At 43.3% G+C, this 19,452-nt stretch overlaps 1 protein-coding gene across 1 annotated transcript in view; it reads right to left on the reverse strand.

The window, feature by feature from the left end:
• Positions 1-9,923: 9,923 nt before the first annotated feature.
• The window catches only part of LOC147747165 (cytosolic carboxypeptidase 6-like), a 2,097,334-nt gene continuing 2,087,805 nt past the window's right edge, over positions 9,924-19,452 (reverse strand). Inside the window, exon 7 of the mRNA XM_086936177.1 lies at positions 9,924-10,363. Within this exon, the coding sequence (XP_086792303.1) occupies positions 10,237-10,363 (127 nt within the window). The 3' untranslated portion in view covers positions 9,924-10,236. The remainder of the gene's footprint in view (positions 10,364-19,452) is intronic.

Genomic DNA, 19,452 nt, shown 5'->3' on the forward strand with positions numbered 1-19,452 from the left:
ACGCGAAAGAGACGAAGCAAGGAAAAAGCTAGAAGATGACCTCACGGGGAAAGTCCGTGGTGGGCGTCGAAGGGGCGTTCCACCCACACTGTGATTGTGTATTTTAGGGACAGCACCCCGGGGATAAGATAGCGCAGATGGCATGAGCAGATGTCCAGAGAGAGAGAGATCAGAGCGCAAGAGAGCAGTAGGCCGAGGACCCTTAGAAAGCGGATGGGTAGGCAGCGAGGGTACTGCTTCTTAAACTTAAGTTACCTTTAGAGGCTAAGAGAGTTTGAACTTCTTTGTGAGTCAAACTGCTGACACCTTTTTTAGGTTAGGAACTTGCGAAGTAGGGATGTCACTTAGTATAGAGTAGGGACAGATTTAATTTGATTATTTTTCTCTTTCTGTAGGTGACGCAAAGGAACCACTTCATATCGATGCTTTTAATTTGCTGATTCTTGAACTGACTTTAATTGTATTCGTTTGTAGACTGAGGTTCTTTTAGGGAATATATCTTCCTTCTAGTTCCTGTATAATTGTTGAATTTGATCCTGAGAGGATTGTATTTGCAATTTTTTTCACTTTATATTAAACCTTTTAAACTTTATCAGTTGTAAGTGGTTCTTCAGAGTGGCGTCAGCTTATGGGGTTTATCTAGCCTATGCGGGGTTTGTCTTTTACTCAATGACAGATAAAAACCGATCCAAAATTGACGAATGAGATAAGTTATCAAATTGATCATAAAAGATATTAAAATCTCATTCCCCGCACTGGCATGTAGTGCGTCCTTATGCTCATTTTGTGAGCACGGTCGCCTGTTGTGCTAAAACAAAGATCAAAAAACAAGTGCTGGAAACAACCGCTCATACTGATGTGCTCTGCAGTGGCCCTGCAATGCAAATTTAAAAGTGCGGTATAATTACATTATAGGAAGTATACAAAAAAGTGATGGAACGCTTGAAATAATCCCAGCCCCTGGTACTTACTCGGGCTACATCTCACAGGGCAAATGGCGTAATTTTTAGTTAGAAACATAACGTGAAGTTTGAAAAATTATGCAAGAACATGCCGATATGGTGAAAAATTCGCCCAACGCACCTGGTGATCCTAATAATTAGCACCATTTGCTTCTATTTATTATGTTTATGTTCGAATAGTTATTGCCTCTTTCCACCCTGTGTTTGTTTCATCATGGCCTAGTTATTTGATATGCATTCCCTGATGGTAAACAAAAAGGATGAGTGCTCAACAACAAGATGGACAGCTCGGGCCCATGTCCAAGCCTGTAAGAAGATTCAATGAGTGACTGTCATGTGCCTGTGACCCGCAGAACATGTGTTCGAATACAGGTAAATCCAGTTGGTCAGTACATTCTTCCATTATCGGTACGGGAAGGTCATTTTATTGCATTTAAATAAATCCATTACAAAAAACAGAGCAGCTAAATACAATAAATCAATTAAGTAGAGCAGAGCAGATCAATTAGACAGCATTGTGCACAAAATAGTTTCTGCCTTGTGGTATGTTAGTTCGAAAAGTATGATTTTATTAGATCACACATTATTAGTTCGGTTTGGTTGGTTGTTGGTGCACTTGCTAAGCAGGATCTAAGAATTCCATGAGATTGCTAATGAAGGAAACTGTCTGTAATAAATTGTAGGTGCATTGACTGCCTATTAAATTGGCCGATAATATTACAGGTTACTCACAGTGCTTAAAAACTAGAAAAATGCGGTGGTAAGTGATATCGAAAAGCTATGATTGACACTTTAAACCCCTTGTGGAACAATAATCCGCGCATAATCACACATACACATCAAATTGTGCAATACATATATACATTATTGTTTTCTAGCATTTTATTTGGAAATCATTGTCAAAAATAAGATCAGCAAAATGAAGATCGCGAGATTGACTAAAGTGCCACAGAGCATGCAGAAAATCAACGGAGCACTTGGGTGTGACAATAGTGCTCATCTCTGCATAGGAACGTGCCTTCAGATTATGGTATTCATTGTGTCTGTAGTTCTCTCCTCCTTTACTATGTTAGGGGTATTTTAATGGAGCACAATATATGTATAAGTATTAATTATGACTAGTTTAAACTAGACGTGGCTAGTTTCTGGGCGCCTTGAGAAGGACAGGAGGATCACAAGAAAAGAGAGAGAGCGTGGCAAACGATTAGGCGTGCTTGGGGAAAGATACAAGATAGAAAAAGTACAACTAGGTTGGTGATACTTGGAGAAGGAAGATAGCATGTGATAGAAGCTAGGAAAAGCACAACTAGGCTAGTGATACATGGGGGAAGATAAATAGCATATCATTCAAAATATTTAAAGTACAGTTAGGTTAGGGATACTTGGGGAAAAGCGATAACATAGGATACAAAATTGTAAAGGTATGATCAACGTGATACAGGACAAGTCATTTCCATAGAGAAACATATGTAATTCCATAATGTTTTTGGGCCACACCACTATCTTTCTTGACCCCCATCTTTTGAAATTAAACCATTTCCAAAGGTGCCTAAACATTTTATAGGCATGCCCACTGTTCTGTTTTGTGAGTGTAGAAAAATGATGCACGACAATAAAAAGTAAATCAATGTGTTCCAACTGAGAAGATTCCACTGACCACCTACAAAATACAAAACTACATTAACTCTTCTCCCCATGGGGCCATGAAAATAACAGCTCTGATGTACCTGCAGGACAAGTTCAAGCTCCACTTAGATCAGCTGGGAGGGAATCAACCTTGGAACACAATCTTAGGTTCTGGATTTATTGCCAAGCCCAATACCTGGATACCTTTGATTACAAAGCATGCACCTTCCATTCACCTTATAGGGGAGGAGCATATGAGGATTTTCAAAACACAGGATGGCCGGACTGATTACGGTTTACAGAGTTACAGCAGTGATGTAAGTGTGAATGGACTTGTTGTTTTAATTACTATGTAAGTAAGTAGTAGGCTTATAGAGCCCGATTCACAGAATGAACTTAAGACTCAATCCTAAACTTACTACTATTTTGGTATTCACAAAATGAACTTACTACTTTTGGTATTCACAGAAGTTAGGATTTTGTCATAAGTTTGTCTTAAGACAGACTTAATACAGACTTAAGACAGACTTAAGACAACTTCCTAACCTCTGTGAATACCAAAAGTAGTAAGTTCATTCTGTGAATGCCAAAAGTAGTAAGTGCATTATATGAATACCCAAATAGTAATAAGTTTAGGATTTAGTCTTAAGTTCATTCTGTGAATCGGGCCCCATAGAGTGCACAAATGCCGAGGCGTCCTGGTGCTATAGCAGGACGCTGGTTTAGTACAGGAGGAGTGCCTTATTTCTGCCTGATAAATAGCCACGTCTTCAGCAATTTCCTGAACCGAGGTCTGGTGGGTTGTAGTCTGATGTCGTCTGGTAATTAATTCCATAACCTGGAGGAACAATATGTCAGGCTTCTACCTCCCCATCTAGCTCTTTCTATTCTAGGTACCTGGACTAGACCTTTGTTAGCCGATCTAAGATTACGCAGAGGGGTATACTGGTAATTGCCCACATGGTTTAGGGGCAACAGACACAAACCAGAGTCTGATTCAGCTAGTGAGGACGTGTTATGGGTACTGTGGTTTGATGCCTTTGGTGTTTAAGCATTAAACCTGGTGGTCTTGCCAAATGCTCACATATCAACCTTGCCCAGTGCACAATGCCCTCACTATCTTCCATATAGTGCTGCATTAACAGATAATAATATAATAAAAGGTAAATTCAGAAGGCATTGTCCAATTACAAGTTGTGGCACATACATGTCAATGCTAGGGATTAGTCATTGACATTGCATACCATTCTCAAGGAACCTCTATTGTGATTCCCCATTTCCAAACAGTGCAACAAGTAAGCATAAATAATGATGTCAAGTTGAATCCAAAGGGACATTCTTCAGAATGTATCTCAAGGAATACTCTTTGACATCTACTCAGCTGCTTTGGCATGCTTTCCTTTCCTCAGTGCTTTTCTGTGGCATGTTTCCTTTTTCCAATTACTTTGGCCTGACTCTGCACATATAGTGCTCCTTCCAGGTGACCGATAACAGGAAGGTGAGATACCTGCCTCAGAGTTATATATTCTGGTTGGTAACATCCCACATACCAGCCGTCACATATGTTTGAGCCAAGAATGGGGAATACCATGCAGGACCCAGAATTCCTGGATTCATTACTGCATGTGATTCTCAACATCAGATCTTTTTCTGCGAATATTTTCCAGTTCTTATTAGCTGTTGAAAAATGTGTGTAGAAATGCATTAGACTTTACTCTTTGTGTTCCCAATGTGGTGAAACTCAGAATATTCACTGTGGTACATCCACTTCACCAGATGCAGAATGAGGCATATTTTCGAGCCTCGGTTGCCGTGTCTCATTTCCTTTTGATGTCATTTGTCGCATCTTCTTAGCTATTCCATGATTTTGTTTTTGGGCCACACCACCATCTATCCTGACCCCCATCTTTTGAAATTAAACCATTTGTAGAGGTGTCTAAACATTTTATAGGCATGACCACTGTTCTGTTTTGTGAGTGTAGAAAAATGATGCACGACAATAAGAAAGTAAATCAATGTTTTCCAACTGAGAAGATTCCACTGACCACCTACAAAATACAAAACTACATTAACTTTTCTCCCCATGGAGCCATGAAAATAACAGCTCTGATGTACCTGCAGGACAAGTTCAAGCACCACTTAGATCAGCTGGGAGGGAATCAACCTTGGAACACAATCTTAGGTTCTGGATTTATTGCCAAGCCCAATACCTGGATACATTTGATTACAAAGCATGCACCTTCCATTCACCTTATAGGGGAGGAGCATATGAGGATTTTCAAAACACAGGATGGCCGGACTGATTGCGGTTTACAGAGTTACAGCAGTGATGTAAGTGTGAATGGACTTGTTGTTTTAATTACTATGTAAGTAAGTAGTAGGCTTATAGGGGCCGATTCACAGAATGAACTTAAGACTCAATCCTAAACTTACTACTATTTTGGTATTCACAGAATGAACTTACTACTTTTGGTATTCACAGAAGTTAGGATTTTGTCTTAAGTTTGTCTTAAGACAGACTTAATACAGACTTAAGACGAATTCCTAAGCTCTGTGAATACCAAAAGTAGTAAGTTCATTCTGTGAATGCCAAAAGTAGTAAGTGCATTCTATGAATACCAAAATAGTAATAAGTTTAGGATTGAGTCCTAAATTCATTCTGTGAATCGGGCCCCATAGAGTGCACAAATGCCGAGGCATCCTGGTACTATAGCAGGATGCTGGTTTAGTACAGGAGGAGTGCCTTATTTCTGCCTGGTAAATAGCCACGTCTTCAGCAATTTCCTGAACCGAGGTCTGGTGGGTTGTAGTCTGATGTCGTCTGGTAATTCATTCCATAACCTGGGGGAACAATATGTCAGGCTTCTACCTCCCCATCTAGCTCTTTCTATTCTAGGTACCTGGACTAGACCTTTGTTTGCCGATCTAAGATTACGCAGAGGAGTATACTCCTGAAATTGTTAATGTAGGTTTGGTGCTCCTCCACCAAACTGGGCTTTGTGTACCAGGCACAAAGCCTTGAATTCAATTTGCTGTTGCACCTGCAGCTAGTGAAGAGTTTTAATGCTGTCAGAGATGTGGTGGAACTTTGGAATGTTTAGCAGCAGTCTTGCTGCAGCATTTTGCAAAGATTGTAGTTTAGACAGTTGGCGCTAGTTAATGCCCATGAAAAGCATTACAGTAGTTAATCCGTGAGAGGATCAAATCGACGACAACCGATAGTCGTAGTTCCGGGGGGATAAAGGGAAAACATTTCCATAGGACTTTTAGTTGGAAGAAGCAGGCTGGTATAAGCTGAATAATTTGGCCTATGAAACTTAGTTGATCATCCAATAAGAATTGAGGTTCCTGACCTTTCCTGCGGGTACTGAGCATTGACCTGCCTCTGCGGTCACCACTCATGGTTCCAGAGTGGTGCCTCAGTCCCGAATTCCATCACTTCTGTTTTTCCCATATTTAGTTTGAGGTAATTCTAGTGGATCCAATCCACAATATGTTTTAGATAGCCATGGAATTTCCCAGCGATTTTGTCCATACTTGAAAAGTTGGAAATGACAAGTTGGGTATCGTCAGCGTACGACACCAAAGAGAACCCATGTCCTCTGGTTAGCTCAGCCAGAGGTGTCACATAAATGTTGAACAGTGTTGGGGACAAAGCTGAAGGAAAATCTCTCTGATTGACTATTATCCCAACACACCATTTGTTCCCTAGCCACGAGGAACAAGGCCAGAAGGCTAAGAGCAACCTCATTGATACCTATTGCCTTCAGCCTTTGGAATAATACCTGATGGTTCACTGTATCAAATGCGGCTGAAAGGTCCAGTAGGATTAGAATGGCCTTTCTCCGCCATCTAGTTGCCTACGTATTTCCTTGGTGGCCATAATTAGGGCTGATTCAGTGGAGTGGTGTTGTCTGAAACCATGTTGAGAATGATCTAAGATTTTATTAAGCTCCAGGTAGCCCATTAAATAAATCTTGATTCATAGCTTTTTCCAGTATTTTTGCCGCTAATTGTAGACAGGATATGGGCCGATAATTTTGGACCACGTGAGGATCCAAGGATTTTTTCTATAAAGTTCGCTTGATACATGCCTTCTGTGGGGTGAGTTGGTTACTGATCTTATTCGAGACCAAATGTATTATAGCCGGCGGGCAAGGCTCTGTTGGAGGCCCGGATATTGATGCTAGTAGCAGATTGTTTGTTCTATCCGTCGATAGAGGGGTAAACCTGCTCAACTGACTTGTTGTGATTGGCCTGTTTGAGTCACCTGACTCAGGTGAACTGGTATTACAGGGGATCAGGAATTTCTTTACCAGTTCGTCGTAGATCAATTGTATTTTAGTCTGGAAGAAGCTTGCCAGCTTGTCGCAAACATTTAGGTCCGGAACAAATTGATTTTCTTGAATTAGTTTGGATAGTGCCGCGACCATCTTAAAAAGCTCTCTTGAGGAGTTTTTAGCCCCCTCGATTTTATTAGTTAAATACTTCCTTTACGCATTTTTGATAGCATCCTTGTACTCCTCTAAGGCGAGTTTATAGGGGACTTTTCTCTGTTCGCTGTAATCTACCCTCCAGCCCTTCTCTAAGTGGCTACACCTGACTTTTATGGCTTTAAGGTCTGAATTGCACCAAGGGGCAGAGGCTCTTTTTCGCCATTGTTTATTTAGTCTTCACGGGGCCAACTGTTCAATGGCTGATCTGATCCATCCATCCACATTGTCAGCTGCCTCATTAACATCTGGTCCTAGTAGCGGTGGACTTTTACCCAACAGCTCTGTTAGCTCTTCTCTACTGATTTTATGCCATGGCCTAGAGTTAACAAGAGGTAGGTAGGTTCTTTGGCTGGAACTAATCGCTCTCTTGATGAGTAAGTTTGAAGAAGATGGCATTGTGATCCGACCATGTTAGTGGCAGTATTTTTTCAACTGAGATATTAGGGTTGTTAGTAAAGATACCATCAAGAAAATGTTGGGCCTTGTGTGTAGGTTCCAAAACTAGTTGTGTGAGACTGAAACCTTCTAAATTATCTACCAGTGTGGCTGTGTCAGAGTTCTTGTCCACTTCTAAGTGGAAGTTAAAATCCCCCAGTATTGTGATTGTTAGGGAATCTACGCAAGATTTCATAAATGTCTAAATACCTTGTAAGAGCATCATTTTTGGACCCGGTGGCCAGTAAAGGGGGAAAGCCAGGAAAGGATGAGGTATTTGAAAATTTGATATTAAAGTCCATAGCTTCCGCTCCTGGCCACTGGCATGTCGTGAAAGTGGCCTTAAAGGTGGATCAATAAATAACAGCTATGCCACCCCCTTTTCGCCCTTATCTTTCAACACTAGCCAGGGAGTAACCTGCAGGTATAACAATAGCCCAGTCAGGCTTCGAAGAGTCAGTTGCCCAGGTTTCGGTAAGGAAAACCAAATCTGGGTTTGAGGTCTGTAGTAAGTGTTCTAATTCGCATTTGTGCTTGATGACCAATCTCGTGTTTAACAGTATGGCATTTAGACAGCCAGCATCTGCTTCGTGACTGTTATTATAACTTTTTACCAACTTGTGTGGGGAGTACCGAGCTGAGGTATCCTTGACACTTTCCTTCCCTGAGTCTGGTGAGTTCTTATCTCTTATCAACAGGCGGCAGGCTGAAACTAAGGTATGGGCAAGGTAATGGTATTATTCACTAAAGAAGTAAGGAGGCAATTCTCTCTTCCTCCTGTTCAAGGACATTGCAACGCTCTTTGCTGTATACTGCACCTTCACCTCTAAGCCTGACCCTCTTGCACCCTCCCTTGCCTCTCACAAGCCCACAGATAGTCCATAATCTCATATTTTATATCCCTGCCTGTCATCCATACGTAAGGTAGACACCTCATCCTGCAGATTTATTATGAGATATTTGTCAGCTTGGAAGGATGAGTGACACCATGACGGTCCTTACACTTGTGCCACAGATAACAGTCAGGAATCTACAAATCCTCAAACTGCTTTGAAAGATGGATAGCCACTGTGTCTCATGTGGTCAGAGTGGAGGTAAGAACTGATTCCACTCTGCTGTGTCATGTGTTCGGCTACTGACATGATTATATGGCCTGTGCCTAGGTAAATGTCACAGTGGATACTAAGACATCTTCTAGAGCAGTGAATTTAATTCAATTTAATTTAATTCAAGTCCAAGTTGAACAAGGTAGAAAACCTCAAAAAGGTGTTAGAACACAATCAACTACTATTAAAACGAAAAAGGGAGAATGAACAAGGGTTACCTCTCAGGCCAGGAGGCTAAGGCCCTCATTACTAGTGGCCAGACTAGAAGCTGAGGGCATATTATCAAGCACAGCGATAAAATTATCACCGCTTTGGCGGCAGAAAACTGCCGCTAAAGCGGCGATAATGGGCTTATCGCCAATTTAGCGGTCGTTTTCTGCCGCTAAAGCGGCGATAATTTAAACGCCCGTCCTTGATAATATGCCCCCTGGTTATTATGGCGCCTTTTAAAACCCAATACCACAGGGATCGGAATTTAAAAGATGTAATAATGATCGTCTATTACAAGTTGTGCTCTGTAACATGGCGCATAACATTCAGATTCTGGTGCTTTGAGGAAGAAAATCCGCATGTCCCAGCATTTCCTGGGTCTTTTCGCGGGGTAAAGTTCCGCAAGATTCACCTGGGGAAAACTGGGAGGCATATATGGTAACAACCCGAACACGTTTAATTCCGATTTCTGTGCAAACCATAGTATGCCCAGGAATCGGAAAATAATTGTTCTCTCACTAGAGATTTTAAAAAGTGGGGAAAAAAATGATTTTCCACTTCTACAAAACGCGTTTTGTGCTTTTAGAAGCCTATACTTTTTCGCTCGACCGTTTCAAATACATCTCTCTCCCGTGAAGTTGTGTTAAAACTTCTGCTCCAATGTTGGCTGCTGATTGTACATTGATGAAAGGCAGATGAATGGACTGGTCCTGAGAGCTTTCCCTTTGACGGCCAAACAACAGAGTGATTAATTACAGTTATGAACAAAGTCAATATCTTGCAATTAGTCAAAACCTATCAAGGCGATTGATGTCTAAGCATATTCGACATACATTGTCCTTCCCAAGTAGAGGCTAGTGAACACATTCATTACATTATTTCCAGAGCAGATACAAATGGACAAGATTGTATATAAGATCTGCACCAAATGAGATAAACTTGGATGGATAGCGAGATGCCTACCTACTATTATACATTTTTTGCAATAATGGATACAATATCAGCATTTCAAGTGCAGAATTAGCATTGTTTGTATGTGTTGAAAAAGCACCTTCCAACGAATTGAATAACTAGAGAGAAACATTAGCAACAGCAACAAAACATGTAGTTTAATTTTTTTTAAAGATGGTATGTCCATTTTAAATGCTTATTAACTTTTAGCAAAATTGCCTGCTTTAGAAAAAATCTGCAAATGCATTTGTGTCAGGGATGAGCCAGGTCTGCATTGATTTACCACTGGCAAGAAAGAAATCAATTATAACATTTTAGCTCATTTTTTTCTGATGACAGGCTATTTATTATTTTACAAATAGTTGTCTGGGAAGAAAGAAAAAATATCATTTGAAAGCCCAGAGGTGACGCTGTGACTGGCGCGTTGCTTTGGCGCGCGCACAGCAAGTCCTATGGCTCGAAGCCTCTGGAGGTGCTGGGAGTGTCCTTTTTTTGATTCATGCGGCTTCTCTTTGCGCGCCCTCCTTCCTGGCCACTGACTGCGCCTTTCAAAGCAGAAGCTTGTTCTCGGCTGCAACTGTAAAAGAAAGAACATTAAGAATTGACGCTCCTGGAATTTTAACAGTGGATATATATAGATATATGTGGGCTTCATCTACATGGACCCCAAGGTGGTGGTTATTATTCAATGGAGTATTGGTCCACATCTTAAAGCACTATGGTACAATATAAAAGCTCAGGAAGTAACATAGCATAATGTAGCTAGGGGTGGGCGACACATGCTGCCCCGCCGGCAGGGGTTCGTATGGTTTTGGCCACTCCGCAATACTCTTGCAACGCGGAGTTGTGGAGTTTATTCTTGCACGTGGCTAGCCAACGGTAAGTTGGTGAGTGCAAGTGAGAATTGGCATATCTAGCATGATTTTTGGGCACTTGGAGAGCACCCTGCTAGATTTTCTCAATGCGGGAAGCCGTAGGCAGTCACAACCATCCGCAGTGAGAAAGCTGCGACGCAAGTGGAAAATCTGATAAAGTGGTTGCAAGAAGCAGAGCTCTCTGATGCACCATGTGGTACAGTTTGCACTGATTTTGCAGCGCAGAACAATCAGCGTGAGCAGCGCAACATGCCAATTTCTGCCCGTTCGGTGAACTCCGTAGAATCACGTGGAGTTTTCATGTAACTCCGCAGAATTCTGCAGAGTGAAACTTTTCGAGTTCCGCCTACCCCTAAGCATTACATAATATGAAGGAACATAGCATAATTTAACATAATATACCATTTTAGCATACCATCGCTTCTTAACATAACATAACAAAATAATATCCATTCAATAGACCAATGACGCAATCTGCTTGTGCTTGGTCAACTACGAATATGTTTGACTAATGAATTTGCTCTAAATTGGAGACGTTATACATATATTTTATGCTTCCATCATTTCAATAGAGTTACACAAGTTAACAGGGTAGGACTGGCCTTAAAACAAATGCTGAAAGAGAAGGACCTGCAGCTATATCCTTAGCAATATGGTTCCTGAATATATCAACATGGTATCTATATATAGGTAGGAGTAGATTTACTGTTTCCAAAATGTATATCTTCAAGATACATAAACATGGCTTGAGAATAGTAAATCTATATCTACCATTATATACTTACCTTCAAGATACTTTGGTTGGTGGTATTTTTGTCATGGTATTCTTGTAGAATGCATGTAAGAGTGTATTGTGGATACAGCTTAAGGATGGGAGGTTGCTGTTGCTGCCTTCTTTTCTCATAAAATTGTGGAAGTAATTGGGTAGAGATAATGGGCCCGATTCACAGAACTAACTTAAGACAAAATCCTAAACTTACTACTTTTGGTATTCACAGAAGTTAGGATTTTGTCTTAAGACAGACTTAAGACAGACTTAAGTTAGGATTCTGTCTTTAGTCTGTCTTAAGTCTGTCTTAAGACAAAATCCTAACTTCTGTGAATACCAAAAGTAGTAAGTTTAGGATTTTATCTTAAGTTAGTTCTGTGAATCAGCCCCCTTGATCTTGTATTATCTGTGACACCTTTAATATGCCCAGCATAGCAACACACTCTAATGTAGCCTAGAATAGATATCTGGGCCTCACTAGAGCTGATACTCTTGCATCCAAATGGCAGGTCTAGATGGTGGTGGATTAGGGCAGAACTTATATTGCAACGTCATAGTAAGCACTTTTCCCTAGTTCTACCTCATTTCAGATCAAAGCAAATAGAAAACACTAGCTTGAGGACCAGAGGTTGGTGAAAACTCATTTTGGAAAATATCCAAAAACGACAAAAACTTTTCCCTTGAAACACCTGAGCTAGTTTGGAAACAAACAACCACATGAAAAGAGGACCACAAAACACCAAAAGACAGGAGAAAAGTTTGAGATTGGTAGGAGTTATTAAGTGGGGTGAAAGGATGAAGTGCTAGTGTGTATGTGGGGCTAGATTTATCAGGATAAATGTAGGGGCTGGGGCAGTAGAATAATGACAGTGTTATTAGAAATACCCTAGAAATACAAGAGTATGTGGAAGGTATGGGTAGGGATTTAGGTAATGAGGTGTAGGTGAACAAGAGTGAACGTACTAAGTATAGGCAGGGCAGAGGTGTAGAAATGTTCAGGCATAGGCAGAAGAAAAAGTACTAATTATAGCCAGAGATAGAGTTATTGGATATATGTATGTTTGGGTAGAGGGGCTGGGGTAGAGGTATGAGAAGTTGTGCAAGTGTATAGACTGAGGTAGAGGTATTTGGCTATAACCTGTTGAGAAGGTACTGGTGTAGAGGCTGGGTAAAAATACTAGAGTAGAGGCAAGGGTAGAATTTGCAGTAGAGATGGTGTCAAGGTATAGGCAGGGTAGATGTCCTAATAAACAGGTGGGGGCAGAGCTAGTAGGATAATGGAAATAACTCACTAAGGAAACAAGGAGCTCCAAAGACAGATGGAAAATAAAGAGTACTGGGACTTGGGTTTCAAAGAACCTGACCTGCAGAACTCCAACAAACAGAGAGAATGTCAGTACTCTGTGGAGCTAGGGGTGAGCATGAGTTTGTGACTCAAACTTTCTACTGATCTACTTATTTTCATTCCACAGTCAAAACAACTGCTGAGCATACATTTCTGTATTCAAGCATATTATGCCACACAAACAGTTATTAAAAAATACTGCGATAAATCAGCAAAGATAGAGTTAAATGTGCGAATTGCACCACAATTAATGTATAAATAAACTTGTGCACACATAATAAGCATTTCCCCATCACATACATTTTCCATGTTATGCATGCACAAAAGATACATAGTGCAATCTACAATTGGAATTGCATGATGTACACATTTAATGCTGAGTTCCACTAACTTTCGAAGCCCTATGTAAGACATTTGAAGTATTTCAATAGTATTCCTTCCTGCAATAGGAATATCCCTCTACCTTCTCTCCTTATGACGCCAGTGAAACATTTGAAAGTATTGGGATGTAAATGTTCTGGATGAGTGCCCCATAGTGAGCAAGCATGGCAGTGAGCCACAGCGTCATCAGGCGAGTACGGGGAGGTTCTCCCCCCGGAAAATATTGAAAAAAGAGTGTGAAAAGGGTGCATTTTCAAGCAAATTTAAGACGTTAAATGGGTCTATAAAGCAACTGTGAAAGTGTAGTTATGGCATCACTAAAGACAGAATTAAAGATAGGGGCTGGGCACTCCTTTTGTTTTAAGGTTCTATACCTAGTTTTAAACGTTTTTGTGTGCGTGCTGCTAAGGTAAGCACAATGTCCAGATTGTGCACTTCAATACACTAAAGACAGGCATTCATGTATAGTGTGTTCTTTTAGCTGCCAATCTTGTTTTATTTATAAAAAAATACATAAAGCCACCAAATGCTGCTGATGGCCACATCTGCAGATTGCAATAATTTTACTCCACAATACATCAGGATATCACACGTATGAGGCAGAGAGTGGGCTTTACAGTCTGGGGGTGAGCTGGAAAGTTAGGGAACACCCATAAACATCCATGAACGTGAAAGTCTGTGCTTTTTGTTAAATATTCCTACCACGGAAATGGTCAGAGATTTATTCTTGTGAAAGGCAGGAGTAAATCCCTTTCCAGGGGTAGGAAGGGGAAGGAAATAACCTCAAGCTGATGGAGAAGTATGGGTATGGATTTTTCTGCTCAGAAAAATATTTTCAATGTGGGGGGAGATAAAAAAAAAGAGAAAAACAAAAAAATTAATTCCAAAGATGGGAAGGTATTCCTCTGATTACATCGTACATTCTGCAAAAAAAGTAAAAATACATTACAATGTGCGCATTCACAATTGATTCTCAGCAGTATTCCTAGAAAACTCAGATGATCACTGATTCCACAGGTACCCCTGAAACACTTGTGAATTCCAAAAAGCTGGAAATCTGCACCAAGACGAGGTTGGAACCCTGAAAGTGCAAATAAATGATTTTTTTTCTGTGGCTCTAGTCCAGTGGGTTCTGTATAGTGTGTTCTTTTAGCTGCCAATCTTGTTTTATTTTAAAAAAAATACATAAAACCACCAAATGCTGCTGATGGCCACATCGCCGGACACACACTCGACGCAGTCTTCTCTTCCAGCACAGACATCGACTTCAGCCACACCACAGAGCTTCAATGGACGGACCACAGCTGCGTCCACTTCACCTTCAAGAGAACGACGACCCACCACCACCAGCAACAGGCCGCCCGCAGAAGCTGGAACAAGATCACAGCAGACCAGCTCGCCACCTCCCTGAGCCAGCACCCTCCTGCCAGCTCTGCGAACCCCAGCCAGGCCGCCGACAACCTCACGAAGTGGATCAGCATCTGCGCGGACGAGCTCGCCCCGCTGAGAACCCCGCCCAGCAGACCCGGCAGCAAGAAAGCCCCATGGTTCACCGACGAACTCAAGAGCTCCAAGAAGAACTGCCGAGCCCTCGAGAAAGTCTGGAGAAGGGAACCTACACCGGACAACAGGACCTCCTTCAAGCTTGCCACCCAGAAACACCACCAGCTGATCCGCGCCGCCAAGAAAACAGCATTCAAGGACCGGTTGGACAACAACGCACACAACTGCAAGGAACTCTTCAACATCGTGAAAGAGCTTTCCAACCCCAGCGCAGGAAACAACGACATCACTCCATCGCAAGACCTCTGCAACTCCCTCGCGTCATACTTCCACAACAAGATCGCGGACATACACAACAGCTTCACCAACCAACCAACGCACACCATGACCGAACAACCACCACCCCCCACCACCACCCTCCACGCCTGGACCCCGATCAGCACCGAAGACACCATCCGCACGATGAACTCCATCCACTCCGGATCACCGACCGACCCCTGCCCTCACCACGTCTTCAACAAGGCCGACGCTGTCATCGCACCCCACCTGCGAGACATCATCAACACATCCTTCGACACTGCCACCTTCCCTGAGAGCTGGAAACACGCCGAACTCAGCGCTCTACTCAAGAAACTAACAGCGGACCCCACCGAACTCAAGAACTACCGCCCCATCTCGCTCCTCCCGTTTCCAGCCAAAGTCATCGAGAAGACCGTCAACAAGCAGATGGCCGCCTTCCTCGAGACGAACGGATCCCTCGACCCCTCACAGTCCGGCTTTCGAGCCAATCACAGCACCGAGACCGCCCTCATCGCCGCCACCGATGACATCCGAGCCCTAATGGACAATGGAGAAACAGCGGCCCTCATCCTCCTAGACCTCTCCGCGGCATTCGACACGGTCTGCCACCGCACCCTAGTACAGCGCCTCAGCAACATCGGGATCCAGGACAAGGCGCTGGAATGGATCATCTCCTTCCTCAACGGAAGAACACAGAGAGTCCGCCTACCACCGTACAAGTCAGAGGCCTCCGAAGTCATCTGCGGCGTCCCTCAAGGTTCATCGCTGAGCCCCACCCTCTTCAACGTCTACATGAGCCCCCTCGCGGCCATCGTACGCAAACACAACCTCAGCATAATCTCCTACGCCGACGACACCCAGCTGATCCTCTCCCTGACCAACGACCCCACCTCCGCCAGAGCCAACCTGCACGAAGGGATGAAAGAGGTAGCCGAGTGGATGACGACCAGCCGCCTGAAATTAAACTCTGACAAGATGGAGGTCCTCATCCTGGGCTCTTCACCCTCCGCCTGGGACGACTCCTGGTGGCCTCCCGCCCTGGGCACCGCACCCAAACCGACAGACCATGCACGCAACCTGGGCTTCATCCTGGACTCCTCCCTCTCCATGACCAGGCAAGTCAACAACGTCTCCTCGGCGTGCTTCAACATCTTACGCATGCTACGGAAGATCTTCTGGTGGATCCCCACCGAGACCAGGAAGACGGTCACCCAGGCCCTCGCCACAAGCCGACTGGACTACGGCAACGCCCTCTACGCCGGTACCACCGCCAAGCTCCAAAAGAGACTCCAGCGGATCCAGAACGCCTCAGCCAGACTCATCCTCGACATCCCACGAACCAGCCACATCACCGGACATCTGAGAGACCTCCACTGGCTCCCCGTCAACAAAAGAATCACCTTCCGCCTCCTCACCCACGCACACAAAGCCCTACACGACCAAGGCCCGAGCTACCTCAACAGCCGGATCAACTTCTACGCTCCCAAACGCCACCTCCGATCTGCCAACCACGCCCTCGCCGCCGTCCCCCGCATCCGAAGAGCGACTACAGGAGGAAGGTCCTTCTCCTACCTGGCCGCCAAAACCTGGAACTCCCTCCCGATCGACCTGCGCCTGACCCAAGACCACCTCTCCTTCAGGAAGAAGCTGAAGACCTGGCTGTTCGAGCAGTAGCGGCACCCCCTCCCCCAGCGCCTTGAGACCCTACGGGTAGGTAGCGCGCTATATAAGTGTCACTGATTGATTGATTGATCAGCGGAATGCAATAATTGTCCTCCACAATACATCAGAATATCACACGTATTAGGCTGAGAGTGGGCTTTACAGTCTGGAGGTGAGCTGGAAAGTTAGGGAACACCCATAAACACCCATGAACTTGAAAGTCTGTGTTTTTTGTTAAATATTCCTACACGGAAATGGTCGGAGATTTATTCTTGTGAAAGGAAGGAGTAAATCCCTTTCCAGGGTAGGAAGGGGAAGGAAATAACCTCAAGCTGATGGAGAAGTATGGGTAGGGATTTTTCTGCACAGAAAAATATTTTCAATGTGGGGGGAGATAAAAAAAGGGAAAAACAAAAAAATGAATTCCAAAGATGGTAAGGTATTCCTCTGATAAAATTGTACATTCTGCAAAAAAGTTCAAATACATCACAATGTGCACATTCACAATTGATTCTCAGCAGTATTCCTAGAAAACTCAGATGATCACTGATTCCACAGGTACCCTTGTAACACTTGTGAATTCCAAAAAGCTGGAAATCTGCACCAAGGCGAGGTTGGAACCCTGAGAGTGCAAATAAATGACTTTTTTTTCTGTGACTCTAGTCCAGTGGGTTCTGGTTCAGGCTTAAATAAACTATGTATGTGAGCCGTTAAAGAATCCTGGCTGTATCCGGTGGTCTATACAAGCTCCTAGAGGCCCATTCAATTTTCCATATAGCGCTACACAAAATGGCAAAATGAACATAGTTGTTTCACAGGAGTTGTGAGGCTGTTGATGTTGCCTGAAGACACCCTTTTATGCCCAGCCAACATAGATTTGGAGTTGTTGACGGAAGCCTGACTTTAAAACATAGACACTTAAGGACAGATTTACAAGCCCCTTGCACCTCTTTTACGCCGCCGTTACGTCACTTATGTGACGCAGCGCCGGCGCAAAGCCAGCGCCATGGTGTGGGGTACTTACAACGTGATGCATCTGGGAGATGCGCACGTTGTAAAGCCCTGCAACACATGTAGGCGTTCCTGCGCAGGGGGGGGGCGGTCTGGCGCAGGAACGCCTCCTAAAAGTGGCTGAGTGAAATCTACAAGATTTCACTCAGTCACTTTTCAGGCCATGCTGCGTCAAAACCCTGCGCCTGCTTGAAGCAGGCGTAAAGTTTGATGCAGCATGTTAGGGATAGGGCACCCCGAGCTTTGCTGGAGCTGGGTCGCGTTTGTGATGCAACTCCAGCAATGCGCCGCCTTTCCGACGGGGGATGCGACACGCAACTGCCCATCCGTGCACCACGGTGTGCCGCATTGTAAATGCGGCGCATCAGTGCTGGCGCACGGGTGGACAGATGAATCGCAACTCTTCTGGTGCATCCCTGCTGATTAGCAGAGATGCACCAGAAGTAGTAGATCTGCCCCTTAGGATATAAAGTTTTCCTAGACGGGTGTATTCAGAGCTTCAGCAGGGCATAGGTGGCGTTGTGTACCACCAGGCGAGGTCGCATGTACATCTTTAGCATTTCCTCTCAAAGAGCTTGTTAACCAGAGAGCGAGGAGGACAGACTAAACTAAGGCCTTGCCGGTGACCCTCTTGTAGTGCTAGCATGGTCAGCAATTTATGAAAGAATTCTCAAAGAAAGTCAATTGGTCTTTTTATAAATCTAAAGCGAGAGAGCATGTAGGCTTTTAGCAAACATGCCATGTGTTACATGTGACTAAAGTCTAAGTCCATCTCATGTGCTCCCTATTTCTACGCTGGTCATCACAGCCCCCTCACTGCCTGTGTCCTGCAGCCTAGGGTCTCCCAGGCAGACAGGGGCTCCTCCTGTCCTCCTGAGTATACTCCAGGAGCTAATTGGCCTATGCTTGGAAACAGCAAAAATCCCTTTCGGTCACACTAAGCTGACAGGCTATTCTCTCCTCAGCTAAATCTCACCTTGGTTCACGCAGGCCAGCAAGATGGCTCAGCGAAATGAATGTGGCAATTAAAATATACAGTAATTGTTGGGTCATCAGAGCACCGTGGAAGACTCATAAGTGTCTCAACTCAGAGGGCCTGATTCACAGAATGAACTTAAGACTCATTCCTAAACTTACTACTATTTTGGTATTCACAGAATGCACTTACTACTTTTGGCATTCACAGAATGAACTTTCTACTTTTGGTATTCACAGAAGTTAGGATTTTGTCTTAAATTTGTCTTAAGACAGCTTTAAGACAGACTTAAGACAGACTTAAGACAAAATCCTAACTTCTGTGAATACCAAAAGTAGTAAGTTCATTCTGTGAATGCCAAAAGTAGTAAGTGCATTCTGTGTATACCAAAATAGTAGTAAGTTTAGGAATGAGTCTTAAATTCATTTTGTGAATCGGGCCCAAAGTCACAGTTCCCTGGTTTGAACAATGGAGATAGATTTCGGCACATTTGTTTTCCCACACATCCGAGTCCTCAGGCTGACGTTTGGTTCCAAGTTTGCACAAAATTCCCTGTGGCCTAGGGCTACATTATTAACCATGAATTAATAGAGGGAACACAGCTGGAGGGGATAGTCAGTGTTTGAAACATGAAAATGTGAAAATTTAAAGAAAGAGAAACAATGATATTATATCTGCATGTAAACACATATTTTGAGAAACAAACCTTAGTTAACATAGAGAGTGTAGTGACAAATAACTTTTAAAATGTATCAAAATGAGATAATAGCTTTTTCTAATGATATGTGATAAATGCATGTATTTCAGAGTGACACACCAGAATTTGTTTTGAACATGATAAACA

Source organism: Lissotriton vulgaris, chromosome 1_1 (assembly GCF_964263255.1).
Source record: "Lissotriton vulgaris chromosome 1_1, aLisVul1.2, whole genome shotgun sequence".
NCBI classification, from domain to species: domain Eukaryota; kingdom Metazoa; phylum Chordata; class Amphibia; order Caudata; family Salamandridae; genus Lissotriton; species Lissotriton vulgaris.